Below are 14,696 nucleotides of genomic sequence, written 5' to 3'. Positions count from 1 at the left end.
GGTAGCTGACTGGATTTTAAGGCGCAGACATACTATTGCGCAACAGCTGGGACTCATCTCTTCACCACACCGGCAGTGACGTCGCAGTCGCCGCCATATTGAAATGTTTCCCCTGTCCTCTTCTTCACTGAGCTCAACAGCAGCCATCAGCTCTCGATTTTCAGTCGGAGACAGGGACAACAACACAGACATGGAGATAGACACTCTTCTGGAAGCTCTTAAAGGTACCCGGTTGTGTGTGTTGAGGTGATCTGCGTGAGTTTAGAGAGGAGTTATATGCGCTTATGAGCTTGTAATGTGAGTTAGCTCATGTTAGCATGGCCTGTGGCTAAATGGCTTTTACTGTTTTTCGAGGTCTGTTGTGTGTTAAGAGCAGATGAACAGGTTACATCCTCCTGCTTTATGACTTCTGTAACGTTAATATTTCCCTAAAAATGACGGGATTGTTAAGTAATACGTTAATAAACAAGACTATTTTTTTGTTTGAGATAACTAGTTAGTGGTTTGGGATGATATCGAGCTGATGCAAGTATATTATTACACATCGGTTTATCCAGGGTTAACTCTAACTAGTGAATAATTTAATAATGACATTTATGTAATATTTATAGCGTGATTTGTGGGACATTTATAATAACTAAAGTTGTACTCTCAACTCTAACGTTACGCTTCTTGCGTGAAATATCATCTATCTTTTTTTGTGTGTGTGTTTATGTTTATAGTCGTATAGTAGTGTAAATAGTTTTGGTGATTAAATGACATAAAGTTCAGATTTATTGTACCTGTATTAGCTCTTATGTAAGAGTGTGTTAGGAAAAGGATTTCATATTTTTCATGAAAGTTCAAGGCTGGACTGGTTGTAGTTAATTCTCTTGAATGGTGCCATAAAATATCACACTTGGAACTTGAAAATTAACTAAAGACTAGAAACCAGATGTTTAGGGTACATTTTCTCATAATTTTCATAGAAGCATGCATGCTATTCCAAAACTATTTTAGTTATTTTCTGAGTGCTCTAGCCTAAATATGCTAGGTGCTGAAAAGATAATGCTGTCTAAATTTGAATCTTGTAGATGAAACATGCACCCTTGTTTATTAAAACGGGTATAGGGTGAGGACTAGAATGGACTAACTAGGTTTAGAATTGAAGGTATTACTAGATTGTGCAGTTAAATGCACTCCAGAATTAAGATGATCAGATTGTATCCAGTACAGATTTTCACATGAAATTCACAATGCAATCGTATTATTGTGTTTTCTGTAGATTTTGACAAGAAGGTGAAGAAAGAAGCGTCTCCACCGTTGGACCAGTTTTTGTGCCATATTGCGAAGACCGGGGAAACCCTGTAAGTACCTCCAGATATCTGTGCATGATCTAAGAGTGGCAAAGAAACCCCAACTACCTTTGTGTGACCTCTGTTTTAGTGGTTTAAAATCATCACTGCTTTTCTAGGTAACACCACAAAGTGGTTTATTATAACACCACAACACTTTTGGTTTTGTTCCAAAACACACTGAACCTTGTCCTTATCGACTAGATCTGCTTTACCCCTCATTTCATGAAGTAATTGTGAGTCAGATGCATATCGAGAGATCAAATGTATCTATAGGTGCGTTTCCATTACAGATTTGAGCAAAACTTTTGCGAGATTTATTTATTAAAAAAATTCTAAATGATGACAAACTATTGCGAAATGACGGCGTTCCAACTAACCGATGTTATGTGACTATAGCTTAATTTTTTCCTCTCGCAATAAGTCATTCCAAAAATCATGGCAACGGACTTTGGTAGATCTATGTATATCCCAGCCACTGAACTGGCCTTTTATTATAAATCGAAGGATACGTATGTGTGTTATCCAAGCATTAATGGAGGGAAAGTACCTTATAGTCTACTTGTGAGTGGCACAAATTAGGTGTTTCTCCCTCATATCTGCTTCGAGGTCTTGATTGTGGCATTTCTCTGAGGTTTAGAATCCAGTATTCCTGTAATTCTTGTCTTTTATGAATTTAATAAAGCACTCGTATTCTGTCCAAACATACCCCGTCATCTGCGTCAGGTGACCTGTAAATGCGCAAAAACTGTTTCCATTGCAGTTTTGCGAAATATGTATTTTTCAAATTGCCTGGAAAACCACCTCATGCGAGCATAACTTTTTTGCGATAAATGAGGGTTTTTGCAAATTTGACGCGTTTCCATTGGGCGTATTTTCAATTTGCGCAATTTGAAGTGGAATGGAAATCCGGCTTATGTCTCTTGAAATACTTGCTTGGGATTGTTGCATTGAATCCTGTGATTAAATATTTTTCACATGATGACCTCTGAACTGTGTGGCTTTTTTCATCCTACATAGCTGTGCTAGTTTCATGTCTCTTATCAGCCTAGTATTTTCTCACATAATAAAACAATTTCAACTGAAATTTTAAATATGAAAAATTCATGCTTATTATTTTGGTTGCTGGCCATATAATAGAGAATCATGACCGGCGGATCTTGTGCCTTACAAATTATAGTTGTCTGTGTGACTGAGTTACTTATGCTCCATATTGTCACCTCTCCAGGGTGTCCTGGTCTCAGTTTAAAAGCTATTTCATTTTCAAACTGGAGAAAGTAATGGAGGATTTCCAAGCGTCGGCCCCAGAGCAACGAGGGCCTGCCAACCCAAACGTGGAGTCAATTCCCTTTGAAGAAATGAAGGAGAGAATTCTTAAGATTGTCGATGGATACAACGGGTTAGTAATACACTTAATTAACTGCATTGTGTGGTGCTTTCACCATTCTACTTTTAGAAAGGCACTGGGGTTTGTACTTGTAATAAGTGTAAGCTGTTTCGGATAAAGAGCAAGCCTGACTCTTTACCCCAGAGCAAGTGTGCCATCTTCTGGCTGTTGAATATAACCAAGCCTACATCATTCCTTGTTATATGTGTGTCAGGATAGAGCGGAGAACATTTGCTACTAGTTCTCTCTGGTCTGTTGTGGAGATTTCACCAGCTAATTCAAATATTATTCAAATATATTTTCTCTATCCAGGATCCCATTTACTATCCAGCGCTTGTGCGAGCTGCTCACGGAACCTAAGAGGAACTACACAGGAACAGAGAAGTTTCTCAGAGGGGTAGAGAAGGTCAGTGTGTGATGCATTATTCAGTTTAAGAACTAATAAGGCTAATACAAAAATTGGACTTGCTACAAAATACTTTTGTCAAGTCATCGTTATTTATATAGCACTTTTTACAATAGAGATTGTTTCAAAGCAGCTTTAGAGTGATAACAGGAAAATAATGTAACAAAGTTTTTGGCTGTGCAGCAGATCTAGAAGAAAATAGTGTCGTTGTCCAGCTTAAGTAAATTGTGGTTAATTTTTGTCATAAGTTATTAATTTAGTTCATTCATATATATATATATATATATATATGTATATATATTATTATTAGCCGCTCTGGAGAAAACAGTGATGTCATCGTCCCGTTCAGTTCTCATATAATGGTGTCAATGCAGGCAGATCTATAATATTGTTGAATATTAAGTGTCCCCAACTAAGCAAGCCAAAGGCGACAGTGGCAAGGAGCCAAAACTCAGGTGCCAGAATGGAAGAAAAAAAACCTTGGGAGAAACCAGCCTCAGTCGGAGGGGCCAGTTCTCCTTTGGCCAACGAACGAACAGTATATGATTATGATTCAGGCAGCATTACAAGTCAGATTGGATCAGAATATTTATCCAGTTCCATCTGGTTGAAGATCGGAGTCATCACGCGGTATGGAGACGGGTTTGTTGAGGATCAGTGCCACTGGCTGTCAAGTCGATGAAGACTTCACAGGGGAGAGTCTAGTTGACACAATCTCTGCTGACTCTTCAGGGATGCGTTGTGGTCGTGTTTAGGTGCAGGTCCACCATCTGATCTGGATACGGCTTGGATCCTGCTGACTCCATCATGTGTTGTGGTCATGTCTAGGCACAGGTCTACCATCTGATCTGGAAACAGCCTGGATGCGGCTGACTTTGAGGCATCTTCTTCACCATGCTCTTATAGGGCTGACAGTCCCTGTATGTTCCCAGTATGTTTTCTTTGTATTTGCATTTTTATTGTTTTGCTACTTTCCATCTGAAGTCAGATTGGGGATATTATTACATGCTATCTCTGACTTCCATAAAGGTACTCTATTGATTTCATGGTCGCTTGCATTTGGTTTGCAGGTGTGCGATTATCGATATAGAAAATTGTTTACATTGCTTTGCATACTTGTTTCTTCACTGTTTGCTAAATGGGTTTTATTATGTGATGGAGGAACTTTGACACATTGATGTGTTTTATGGCCTTAAAAGTGATTTTGATTATCATTAAAAGGTCCACATCTTAAAGAAATACAAGCAAGAAGTTTAACTTTCATTTTCACTCAAGTAGGTTGTAAATATAGAATTTGTGTTGCTTATGTTATGTGATATTGATTTTTTTTTTCTCTTTTTGTCAGAATGTGATGGTGGTCAGTTGCATTTATCCTACATCTGAGTAAGTAATTACTGTTCAATATTAAAATCATAAAGCTGCTACATTTTAATTTGATCACCTGGATATCTTTAATTACTGTAGACAAATGAAGAGCTATTTTTGGCCTTTGTAGGAAAAATGGCTGCAGTGGTGTCAACAGAATGAATGGAGTCATGTTGCCAGGGAACACATCTGCCTTTACAGAGAGGTTAGGAAAATTACCTTAGGACAAGCCATTTATAAAAAAAAAAAAAAAAAAGAGCTTAACTTGATTTTTCTGTTTATTACAGGAAAGTAAATGGTCCAGGAACACCCAGACCATTAAACAGACAGAAACACTCCATGGCCAGTTCGCTGGCCACAAACGGCCTTCCGGACAGTACAGAAAACAAAGAGACAAACTCACCACAAGGACATAGCAAAACAGCCAGGTAGTCTAAGTTTGCCATTATATCTCATTAGGGCTGCAACTAACGATTATTTTGATAATCGATTAATCGGACGATTATTTTTTCGATTAATCGATTAATTGGATAGAAATTAAATTAGATTTTTTTTTATTATAACTAAATAAAACCGTAAATCAGGGTATTTATGTGTAAAAGTGTACTTTAAAAAGTGCAAAAGCCACACATTGAGTTTTACTAATATCAATATTTGCATTGTTTTTAATGATAATTGCTGATGGCAAGTTGACAAACATGATTATTGTTAAAAAAATGATATCCAACATATTATGTTTTAACACAATTTTTGTTAAAACAAATTTACACAGACATGCTGTTCAGATGTGAATAACTGAACTAAAAACAAACTAAAACATCTAAAATATATAATTCATTTAATTTTTATTTAAAATTAATTATATATAAGGAATATAAGGATAAAGAATATAATATATATTATATATAATATATAAAAGAATAATATAAGGATAAATTGATTAAATAAATATAGAAAGACTGAAAACAATTGTGTGAATGTAGAGCCGCAGTAGATCGCGTTTGAAAAACAATTAAAACTTAGTAGACAAATGCTATAAAAAGAGCACGGAATGGAGGTAACGTTACCCAGCAAGCTAACAGGCTTGAGTAAAGGACAGGAGAAATTATGCATTAGTGCACAAGCATTCGCTGAAAACCATTGAGTACAGTGACTAAAAAACAATATTTTACTGCTGCTGTTATTAACTGCCTTTATATTTAGTGCTTCGCTTTGTAAAGACCGTTTTAATTTAACCTATTTCTGCGGTAGCGCTATTTTAATCCATCACTTACGTTGCGAGCGAACTGATTGCACAACCTGATGCTCGAGACAAAATACAGACATCCCAAGATCCCGGAAGTCCCGGGAGTCTTCCCGCATATTGATTGCGGCTCCCTGATGCCCGCGAATTAGTTCAAACTCCCGAAATCTAGAGCGCGCAAGCAAGAGCGCGCATGCGAGACATAAGAGACTGCTCCAAACCGTGTAGCGCGCGCGCTCGGCAGAGCGCCTGAGGGAGAGAGACCTTGCGTGTGTGTGCGTACCAGTAAACGCTCCCCGTGACGTAAGCAGACCAACTAATCGATAATGACATTCGTTGACAACGATTTTCATAATCGATTATAATCGATTTTATCGATTAGTTGTTGCAGCCCTATATCTCATCTTTCATGATTTTGTTTGTGTAAAATGCTGATGGTTAAATCAATGAACATGTTCACTTATCTCTCACATGATGAATAATTAAACGGCTTGAGCTTCAGCAGCCCAAAATTTCCTTTACATTAGAGAAATGCATAATATATCTTTGTGTTTCAGTGATGCATCTGTATCAGGCAATGGTGGGCCTCTCAGCAGCTCTGTTAAAAACAAACACTTAGATGATGAGGAAGATGAGGGAATGGAGGAGGAGGAACATGAAGTAAAGAGACTCAAATTCAACGAGGATGGCAATGAAGAAGATGAAGATGTAGACGAGCAGGTTGTCGAGAAACCCAGATCTACGTCGTCTAAAAGCTCCTCAGATAAGTCGGAGGATGCCGAATCACCGTCATCCATGTTGCAGGAGGGGAGTGAAGAAGAGGAGGAAAGTAAACCTCATGTTTCAGTTGAAGGCTCTGAGGACCAAGGTAGTGTAATCTGTTTCTCCACTTTTTGGGTTTTAACACTCTAAACAATGCTCTAATGTATTCTATTCTTTGCTAACATAGAGCCTTCCAGCACACAGCCTGAGTGTCCCGCCGCAGATTCCAGAGAGGCTTTTACTGAGAGAGAGGTTCCTTGTGGCTCAGATGACTCCTCAGAAGAGCCCAGTGATATGGACCAATCAGAGCAGAGAGCCCCGGCGGGTGTGGCCTCTAGCCCTGAGGTGAGAGAAGGGGAGGAGTCAAGCGAGCAGGTCAGCAGCAGTAGCACTGATGAAAATGCCTCTGGACCCACATCCAGCAGCAGTAGCGTAGAGTCACCCACAGAGGGCGACTCAGGGTCAGGGGCCCTGGACTCAGAGAGCGCAGAGGAGGAGCCTATGGAGCAGGACTAAAAGCCTGCAGACTACCGCCCTAAACAATAACTGCGTTCTTTTGTGGAGATTAAAACGGCACACACTTAAGTGGCCTTCCACAAAGGCCATCAGAAGCAACACCCAATCTACCACCATGCGCCTTTTGGTCGAGAGTCCACCTAACTTCTCCAACCTTCCCAAACGGACACTTTATGCAGATGTACATATGATTTTATTGCTGAAGTCAAGGTTTTAAACTTTTTTTTTTTTTTTTTTTTTACAGTTTCTTTCCTTTAATTTCATCCATGTCATCGGTTTCTGCCAGTCTGTCAAAGCGGTTTGACTGAAGTTCTTTGGTGTCCTGTAATCACACTGTCAATTCTGACCACTAAACGGCTAATTAAAATAATATTCATGGCCAAATACAAGTTGAAGTCTATTGACAAAGCTGTTGGATTGTTACTACAGGAAATAATTCCGACTCATTGTTCAGTAAGAAAAAGGATGTCGCTTGTCCATAGACTTCTATAATAAATGCGATTCAGAGACAAAATATTTTGTTGTAAATGACAGCATGTCTCAGCTGTTGTTAAAGCTTAACTTGTATTTAACCATATTTGTAGTCTTTGTTAAGGGGAGTTTAGGATACCTGCTAGGACGTGTCGTCTCTGCATTGGTGTATTAATATTTTAGTCACAGTGTCAAACATCAGGGCAGTGGAGTTTATCATCTTGCTCTCTGAAGAACCATTACTGGCTGCTTTTACAGTTATGTTCAAAGCAAATACAAGCCATAGCTATCTTTGTTCTGTTAAATGATTCGAGCCTAGCATAACATAATTTCTTTCTGGTCCTTTGTGTGTAACTGACAGGATGTAAAATCTCTTTTCTCACACGCTACCACCTTTGCTTTTGTATTATTGTGCAGTCTGCGCAGCATTGAAAGTAAGTGGTTTATGTCAGGTACATTTACCTCTTGATTTAAACTGATTTCATGATTCACGTTAATTTATACCAACATTTCGATCTTCTGTTTTATGAGAAGTTGTTTTCATTTGTTGTTTGGCAGGTGGTTATTGACTGCTCCAACTAGCTCAATTACAATGTCATTCGTGACAGTCCAACCCTGAGCTGTCCCACCGATAACAGCTGGCTGCCGTTTTGCAGCTGTGATTTTTGATATTTAGAATTTTTAAATTTCTGTAAAGTAGTGTTTTGTAGAGCATTGTGTTCACTGCCTTTAGTGCATCCATGTATAATTTTTTTGGTGTATTACTGAATGCGTGTGATTTCAATACAGTATTCAGATGAAGCAATAAATGTTATTGTTTTAAATGTTTGGAAGACCCTTTAATTTCTTTGTCAATGTAATTTTCATCAATGTAAGTTTGTGGGCTTTTTTTCACCTGTTTTATTGACATCAAAAGATAGAGAAAAATAACACGCCTCTCATCAACAAGCCACACAATTTGATGCAGCCATGTTCACAGTTTGTGCTACTGGCAAGTTCTACAACAAAGTTAAATACTTGGTAAGCACCACAAACTAGTAGGGATGTTGTTCATAGGAGGATTATCGTTACATAACGTCTCTTATTCTTTCATCCAGGCCTTTTCATAATCCTTAATCATGTTCCTCAAATGAATGCATGCTAATTCATTTTGCTGTTATTAAGCTCTTGCACAAATTTTTCTGCTTCATTTCCCAAATACAAGTTTCCTTTTCTTGTAGCAGTCATATGCCTCTTACAAGCTCATGCTGACTCAGAATAGAACAGAACTCACTTACCTGTGCTCGTATTGACTGGATAATTTCAGAGGTCGTATGAGTGTGTGCTACTGAAATTTACCCAGCCCTCTCGGAGGAAATAAAAAGTGGATTTTCTAAATCCTGCCATGATGCGCAGTGAGAGGTTACGTTTAACTGACGTATTTGAACGCCCGTCTCTTGGGAAATAACCCTGCACGCTGTGGGAATAGAAACTAGTATTAAGTAAATGAATTGTAATTTGATCCATGAGACCAGGACCCCTGCTTATTAATAATGAAGTCGAGGGACTTTAAGACATTTCTTGTGTTTTGTGTACTCGAGGAGCTCAGCTAAAAGATACTACTGCATGGCTGTATGTCCAGGTCATCTTTAACCCAAAATCAAAAGAAAAATATTTAAATAAAAATTAAGCCTATCTTTCAGACTACACTATTAAAATGGCATCGCTGTAAAAAAAAAAAAACACTTTTGGAACCTTTATTTTTTAGTGTTTTTTTTCTTATTGACATTTAACATAATGCATACCATAAATTAAGAATGAATTTGTACCATTAAGTATGAACATCAAAATGTGGGTAGTAAAAATTTGCCTAACTGTTATTAGGATAAGCATACTAAAAATAGGCTTCATTCTCTTTTCTAAGCAATGTTTTCAATTTAAAGGATGTTTCACTAAACAGGAGGACGTTCAAATAATCAATCCAATTAACTTGTCATCAACAATCATCATGACTATCCCATCAGCATGAGAGGAAGCATATATAGGCACTCAGTCGACTCACCTACATTCCTTGACCGTTTTTCAGCATCCTGACACCTCACTCTCGGCTTGTGCCTTCCACAGCCAGGAAAACAGGTGGAGTACTCTGGGTTCAGGCCAAATACCGAGCCTTGAGCCCTCTCCTCAGACAGCACATTGCATACCAAATGTGCATAACATTTATTCTATCTGACTTATTTGTAAGAGTGAACTTGTGAAATATGTACTGGGTATGTTCTTGTCAGGATTCATGAAATTATAGATTGAAATGATATGACATGAAGTGATGGGTACCCTAAAGCTGTATCATATTCTGTCATAGCAGCATATGACAATTAACATCAACCCTTGTGTGCTGACTCCCAGTCTCATTACTTGAGGTGGATAAAGGGATAAGAGTGTAAACAACCACAATAATGTCAGATTTGCGTGAGAAAACAAAACCATATGCTAAACATGATCTAAAACACAAAATTTTATAGTAATTGTTGGTCTGCCCCCATGTTATAACTCGAAATGAGATTTAATAACCCGTGTAGTGCCTGTTATTTACAAAGCTCAAGTAAAAGACAGATGTCAGTCATAATGTTATTGTCAATGGGTGGCAGCTGATGCACAGTGACAGGATATTGGTGGCCAGACACTGGATCTTGATTTTAAGCCTTCCTTACAATGCACCTCTGTAGAGTAACATCTAAGGTGAAACAACTTATGTGAAGTTCAACATTAAAAAAAAGTTGACCCCAATGCAAACCCGAATAATTTGGCGAAACTCAAATTTGAGGTAATCAGATACATACATTTTTTTAAGTTAAGAAATTCAAAGTTTAAGAATTTTATTTTGTACTCAAATATTACAAGTTAAGAGCAATTATAATGTATGAGTAAGCAAATTCATAAATTTTACTTAAAATTATGTAATCTCACTTAAATAGTTTTAGTTGAGGAAACTTGGCTAGCTTTAACTAGCTAATTCAGTAAATGCTAACTTGCAAATTGGTAACACAATGCTTTAATACTCATCCAGCAATTGCTATGCTTTTCTAATGCTAAGGCGATATAGAATATTTAGAATGTTATCAAACCAAACTCATCACCATGATGATAACCACTGAAAAAAGCCCATAACAGAAACTCTTCTAAATTATCATAGCAAAACATTAAACAGTACTAAATCTCCCACTTCACATTAATTTTAGCATTACCTCTCCCTTTAGAGTGCCATGGCAAAGCATGCTGGGAAATAGGAATCCCAGCCTAGTTTCAGTTCAATTTTAGTTTGTCTAAATTAAAAGAAACAAGTTCATACAACTCGAAACAATTCAGATTACTTAAAATGTGTACATTTTGAGAACTTGAAAGAAAAATAAAGCTCTAAATACTTCTAAAAGTTAATTAGTTTAATTTAAGTTAACCCTACTGAAACCAATTGATTATTTTGAGCATTAGGGTTTACAGCCCTTAATAATTCACACACTGGTGTCTTCTGTATTGAAGTAACCAAAGAGAGACCGTCTTTGATCCTTCTGCATAACCAATCCAGCCAAGTCATAATTTGCAGTTACCATGTGGGCTTTATAAGAGGCATGTCTAATTTTTTATCCCCAACAGAGGACGTGTTAAAAGAGTCTGAGACTCAGAGAAGACGAAAAGTATTCAAAAGTTCGAAACAGGTCATTGTGGTGAAGGGGTCCTGCACATCTCATATTCTAAAGCAGAAGCCATTATCCAGTAATGAGGACCAAAGAATAAATGCAAAATCATGAATGAATCGGGCTGTTAGTTGGTGTCCACAGTTCTTTGTAACGAGGTTAGATGTTATGGGAAGGAGTAGGGAACCGACGAATATTCAACAGATTTTAATATCAAAAATACAAAAAATACAAAATGAAAGTAAAAGACAGCAGCCCCTCACGGACGACTGTTGTCACAAACCAAAAACAACACAAGTCCAGGCCTGGCCTCTCTCTATATTCACTGTCGTCGCTCCTCCTTTTATGCTTCCGCTCCTCCATGAGAGATACGAGACCGGTGCAGTAATGACACCACTGGCCTCGTGCCCCTCTCTCACGGCCCTCGGCCTAGTCCTGCTCGCCACATCCTTTATGTTAAATATTTGCTTTCTTAAAGCAGGTTTTTGGTCTAATTGTGAACAATTCATCAGGGCATGTTATTGCAAATAAATCAAAAAAAAGTTGTCTTCAATAGAGATGAATTCTGGTTGATTGGGGCACTTTTTCCCAGTGATCTCACTGGGAAAAAGTGTCCCAATTAACCTGACAAATGTAATGTATATATTCATTGGCTTAGCAAAATCAAATTTAGACTGGACTGCTATGCCTAATTCACGATCCAGTTAATTCAGGATAGATAAAATCAAGTGCCAATTGTTCCCTTTCGTTCAGTCACTCCTACGTCAGTGAATGACGAAATGAAGGTGATAAGCCTCTAAGCGAAACCCCCGAGTTTTAGAAAACAAGCCAATGGCATGAAAATGCCTTGGGTCTCCGGAATTTGCATGCTGCGACTCCGCCCCACGGCGTGGGTATAAAATGAGGAGCGCTGGCAATCTCGCATTATGTTTTTGCTTTGGAGCCAAGAGCATCTCTTCACTCCTCTGCAAGCCTTTTTCTGAGATCTTAGATACAACAAGATGAGCGGCTCTCCAGTGTGTTGGTGTAACGGCGCGTTCCAGCGAGATCACATTGCCTGCTGCTGGTCTGTACAGTGATCTGCCATCAGTGTGTGTGCTTCTCCCTCTCACAAAAAAGAGCTTGCGCGTGGCAAAACTTTTTAAAGATGTCTCGCCCGTACACTTCTGGGTATGGTCGATTTGTTTTGTCATCTAATGGGCACAATCGCTGCCTTGCGTGTTTGGACTTAGATCATGCCCATTCTATCCCCTCCGTGAGAGGCGATACTTTGGCTGGTGGCCAGGGTGACCTAAGGGTTATGGTGTGGAACAGAGCCCCGACGATTCCTCCTCGGGCCACACCCCCCTCTTGTGCACTACAACCCTCGAACCTGCAGGATGAGATTGCCGGCCGGTCTTCGGACCCCTCCTGCGTCTCATTCGGCGCTCCAGATGATGAGACGATGTTGATCGCCACATCACAAGGTGGGCTGCAGTCTTCCGGAGATGAAGATGAAGATGATGCCTTCGGGTGTGCCAGTATTTGATAGCCATGCTTTCCCGGGCAGCCGCAAGCATCGGGCTAGAATGGATTCCTCCACCCTGTCCCGAGCGGATGATTGGTTTTTGGGGGCGTCAGCACCCGCCCCCAATACCTTTCTTCCCGGAGGTGCATGAGGAGTTCATGAGATCGAGGAAGTCTCCTTTGACTTCTCGCAAATACTCAGCGGCCTCTTCCGCCTTCTTTGCCTTCGATGAGGCCGCGGCCAAATGGTATACTGGGGTTCCCCCCGTGGAGTGTTCTGTGGCAACACAACTGTGTCCCCACAGCGCATCCACCTGGCATGGCGACCCTAAGCACCCCTCCAAAGCCTTAGGTCTTTGTCTACTCTGGTGGCAGAGACCTATAAAGCTGCGGGGCAGGCTGCCGCCTCACTGCATGCTATGGCCATCCTTCAAGTCTACCAGGCCAGGGTGCTCATTGAAATGCACGAGGGAAGGGCTGATCCAGGGCTCATGGATGAGCTACGTGCCACCACCGACCTCGCTCTAAGGGCGACGAAGGTGGCCAAACGCTGCCTGGGTCACGTGATGCCCCCATGCTTGGTCCAGGAAAGATACCTCTGGCTTAACCTGGTTGATATGTGCAAGGCTGAGCGAACCTGCTTCCTCAACTTCCCCATATCCCAGGCTGGCCCCTTCGGCAGCGTTGTCGAGGACTCTGCCCAACAGTTCTCGACCGCCCACAAGCAGACTGAGGCAATCAAACATGATCTGACCCCACGGCCAGCTGCTGCCACCCAGCCGCCGGCTCAGACACCTCAGTCCACTCGCCGCCGAGGGCGCCGTCCTGCGACTTCCGCCCCTCCCGCCCGGCCCCAGCAGCAGCCTTCACCCGGGCTGCGCCGCGGAGTAAGTCGCAGGAAGGCACCCGAGCCCTTACCATCCCTGCAGCCTGCCGAACACTAGGCGATGCGGTGCTTCCGTTACGGGCAGCTCAGAGATGGGTTGCTGTTCTTTCCAGGAAGTGGTTGCAGGGCCACTCCCTCCCCTGGTGGAGGGCCGGGGGACAACCTCTTCCTGCAAAGAACTGACATTCCCATCTCTGAGCCCTCAGAGGCCGTGGATGGCAGTGTGCGCCCGCTTACGAGCCTCAGCAGTCTCGTCCCGCTCTGTCGCCAGAACCCTATTAGAGCAGGCCCCAGTGTAACGTACGTCCTTCCCAGGATGCGGCTTATGACCGTGCCCCCACACCGGGACGCTCCGCCTTCCACGTCCGGGCCGGTCAATCCGCCCCGCTACCCCATTGTGGGTACGTATGTGGTTCGCATGACCCCGCTGGTTCAGTTTTTGGAGCTTCCCAATCTGTCCCACTGGCTCGCGAGAACCATACGATCCAACGATTCAGTTCGCACGGTCTCCTCCTCGCCTCCGGGGAATCCGCTATACCGTGGTGGGTGGCAATGCCCGTCATGCATGCGGAGGTCGCCACCCTACTGGCGAAGGGTAGGATCGATACCGCCCTTCCACCACAGCGGCAGCCCTGCTCGGACTGCTTCATATGAGACCGCTTCAGCACTGGCTTTGCGATCAAATCCCGAGATGGGCATGGCAACCAGGCACGCTCCGAGTACCACTTACTCGTGCCTGCCGTCAGACCTTCTCCCCGTGGCTGACCTCTCCTTTCTATGGACACGAGTACCCTTAGAACAAGTCTCCAGGCATGTTGTTGTCTCAACAGATGCCTCCACCATGGGCTGGGGTGCCATGTGCAAGCGACATGCTGCTGCGGGCTCCTGGACAGGACCCCAGCGCCTCTGGCATGTCAATTGCCTTGAGTTGCTGGCAGTACGCTTGACTCTGCACCGCCTCCGGGGGTTACTCAAGGACCAACACGTACTAGTCCGTTCAGACAACACGGCCACAGTAGCATACACCAACCGACAACGTGGTCTACGTTCCGGCCGTGTGTCGCAACTCGCCTGCCATCTCCTCCAATGGAGTCAAAAGCATCTGAGGTCGTTTCGAGCCATTCAATTCCTAGGAGACCTGAACCGTGC

The 14,696-nt window shown here is 41.6% G+C and overlaps 1 protein-coding gene across 1 annotated transcript; it reads left to right on the top strand.

The window, feature by feature from the left end:
• Positions 1-67: 67 nt before the first annotated feature.
• On the top strand, positions 68-8,308 carry ppp4r2b (protein phosphatase 4, regulatory subunit 2b). Its single transcript, XM_077198055.1, has 9 exons — positions 68-224; positions 1,265-1,346; positions 2,563-2,733; positions 3,034-3,127; positions 4,473-4,510; positions 4,623-4,697; positions 4,780-4,920; positions 6,293-6,603; positions 6,685-8,308. Exons 1-9 carry the CDS (start codon positions 104-106, stop codon positions 7,011-7,013), a joined length of 1,362 nt encoding a protein of 453 aa, XP_077054170.1. The 5' UTR covers positions 68-103; the 3' UTR covers positions 7,014-8,308.
• The last annotated feature ends 6,388 nt before the right edge of the window (positions 8,309-14,696 follow it).

Source organism: Siphateles boraxobius, unplaced genomic scaffold (assembly GCF_051911475.1).
Source record: "Siphateles boraxobius isolate OS27281-9 unplaced genomic scaffold, OSU_SipBor_1 41, whole genome shotgun sequence".
Lineage (NCBI taxonomy): Eukaryota > Metazoa > Chordata > Actinopteri > Cypriniformes > Leuciscidae > Siphateles > Siphateles boraxobius.
The sequence above is the reverse complement of the archived record's forward strand: the minus strand, read 5'-3'. Positions and strand labels throughout refer to the sequence as shown.

Excerpts from the sequence above, each read along its gene's own strand:
- ppp4r2b (XM_077198055.1), top strand. The coding sequence starts at position 104 with ATGTTTCCCCTGTCCTCTTCTTCACTGAGCTCAACAGCAGCCATCAGC. Across the intron at positions 1,347-2,562 it reads GCGAAGACCGGGGAAACCCT|GGTGTCCTGGTCTCAGTTTA; the intron begins GTAAGTACCTCC and ends TCACCTCTCCAG. Across the intron at positions 4,921-6,292 it reads GGACATAGCAAAACAGCCAG|TGATGCATCTGTATCAGGCA; the intron begins GTAGTCTAAGTT and ends TTTGTGTTTCAG.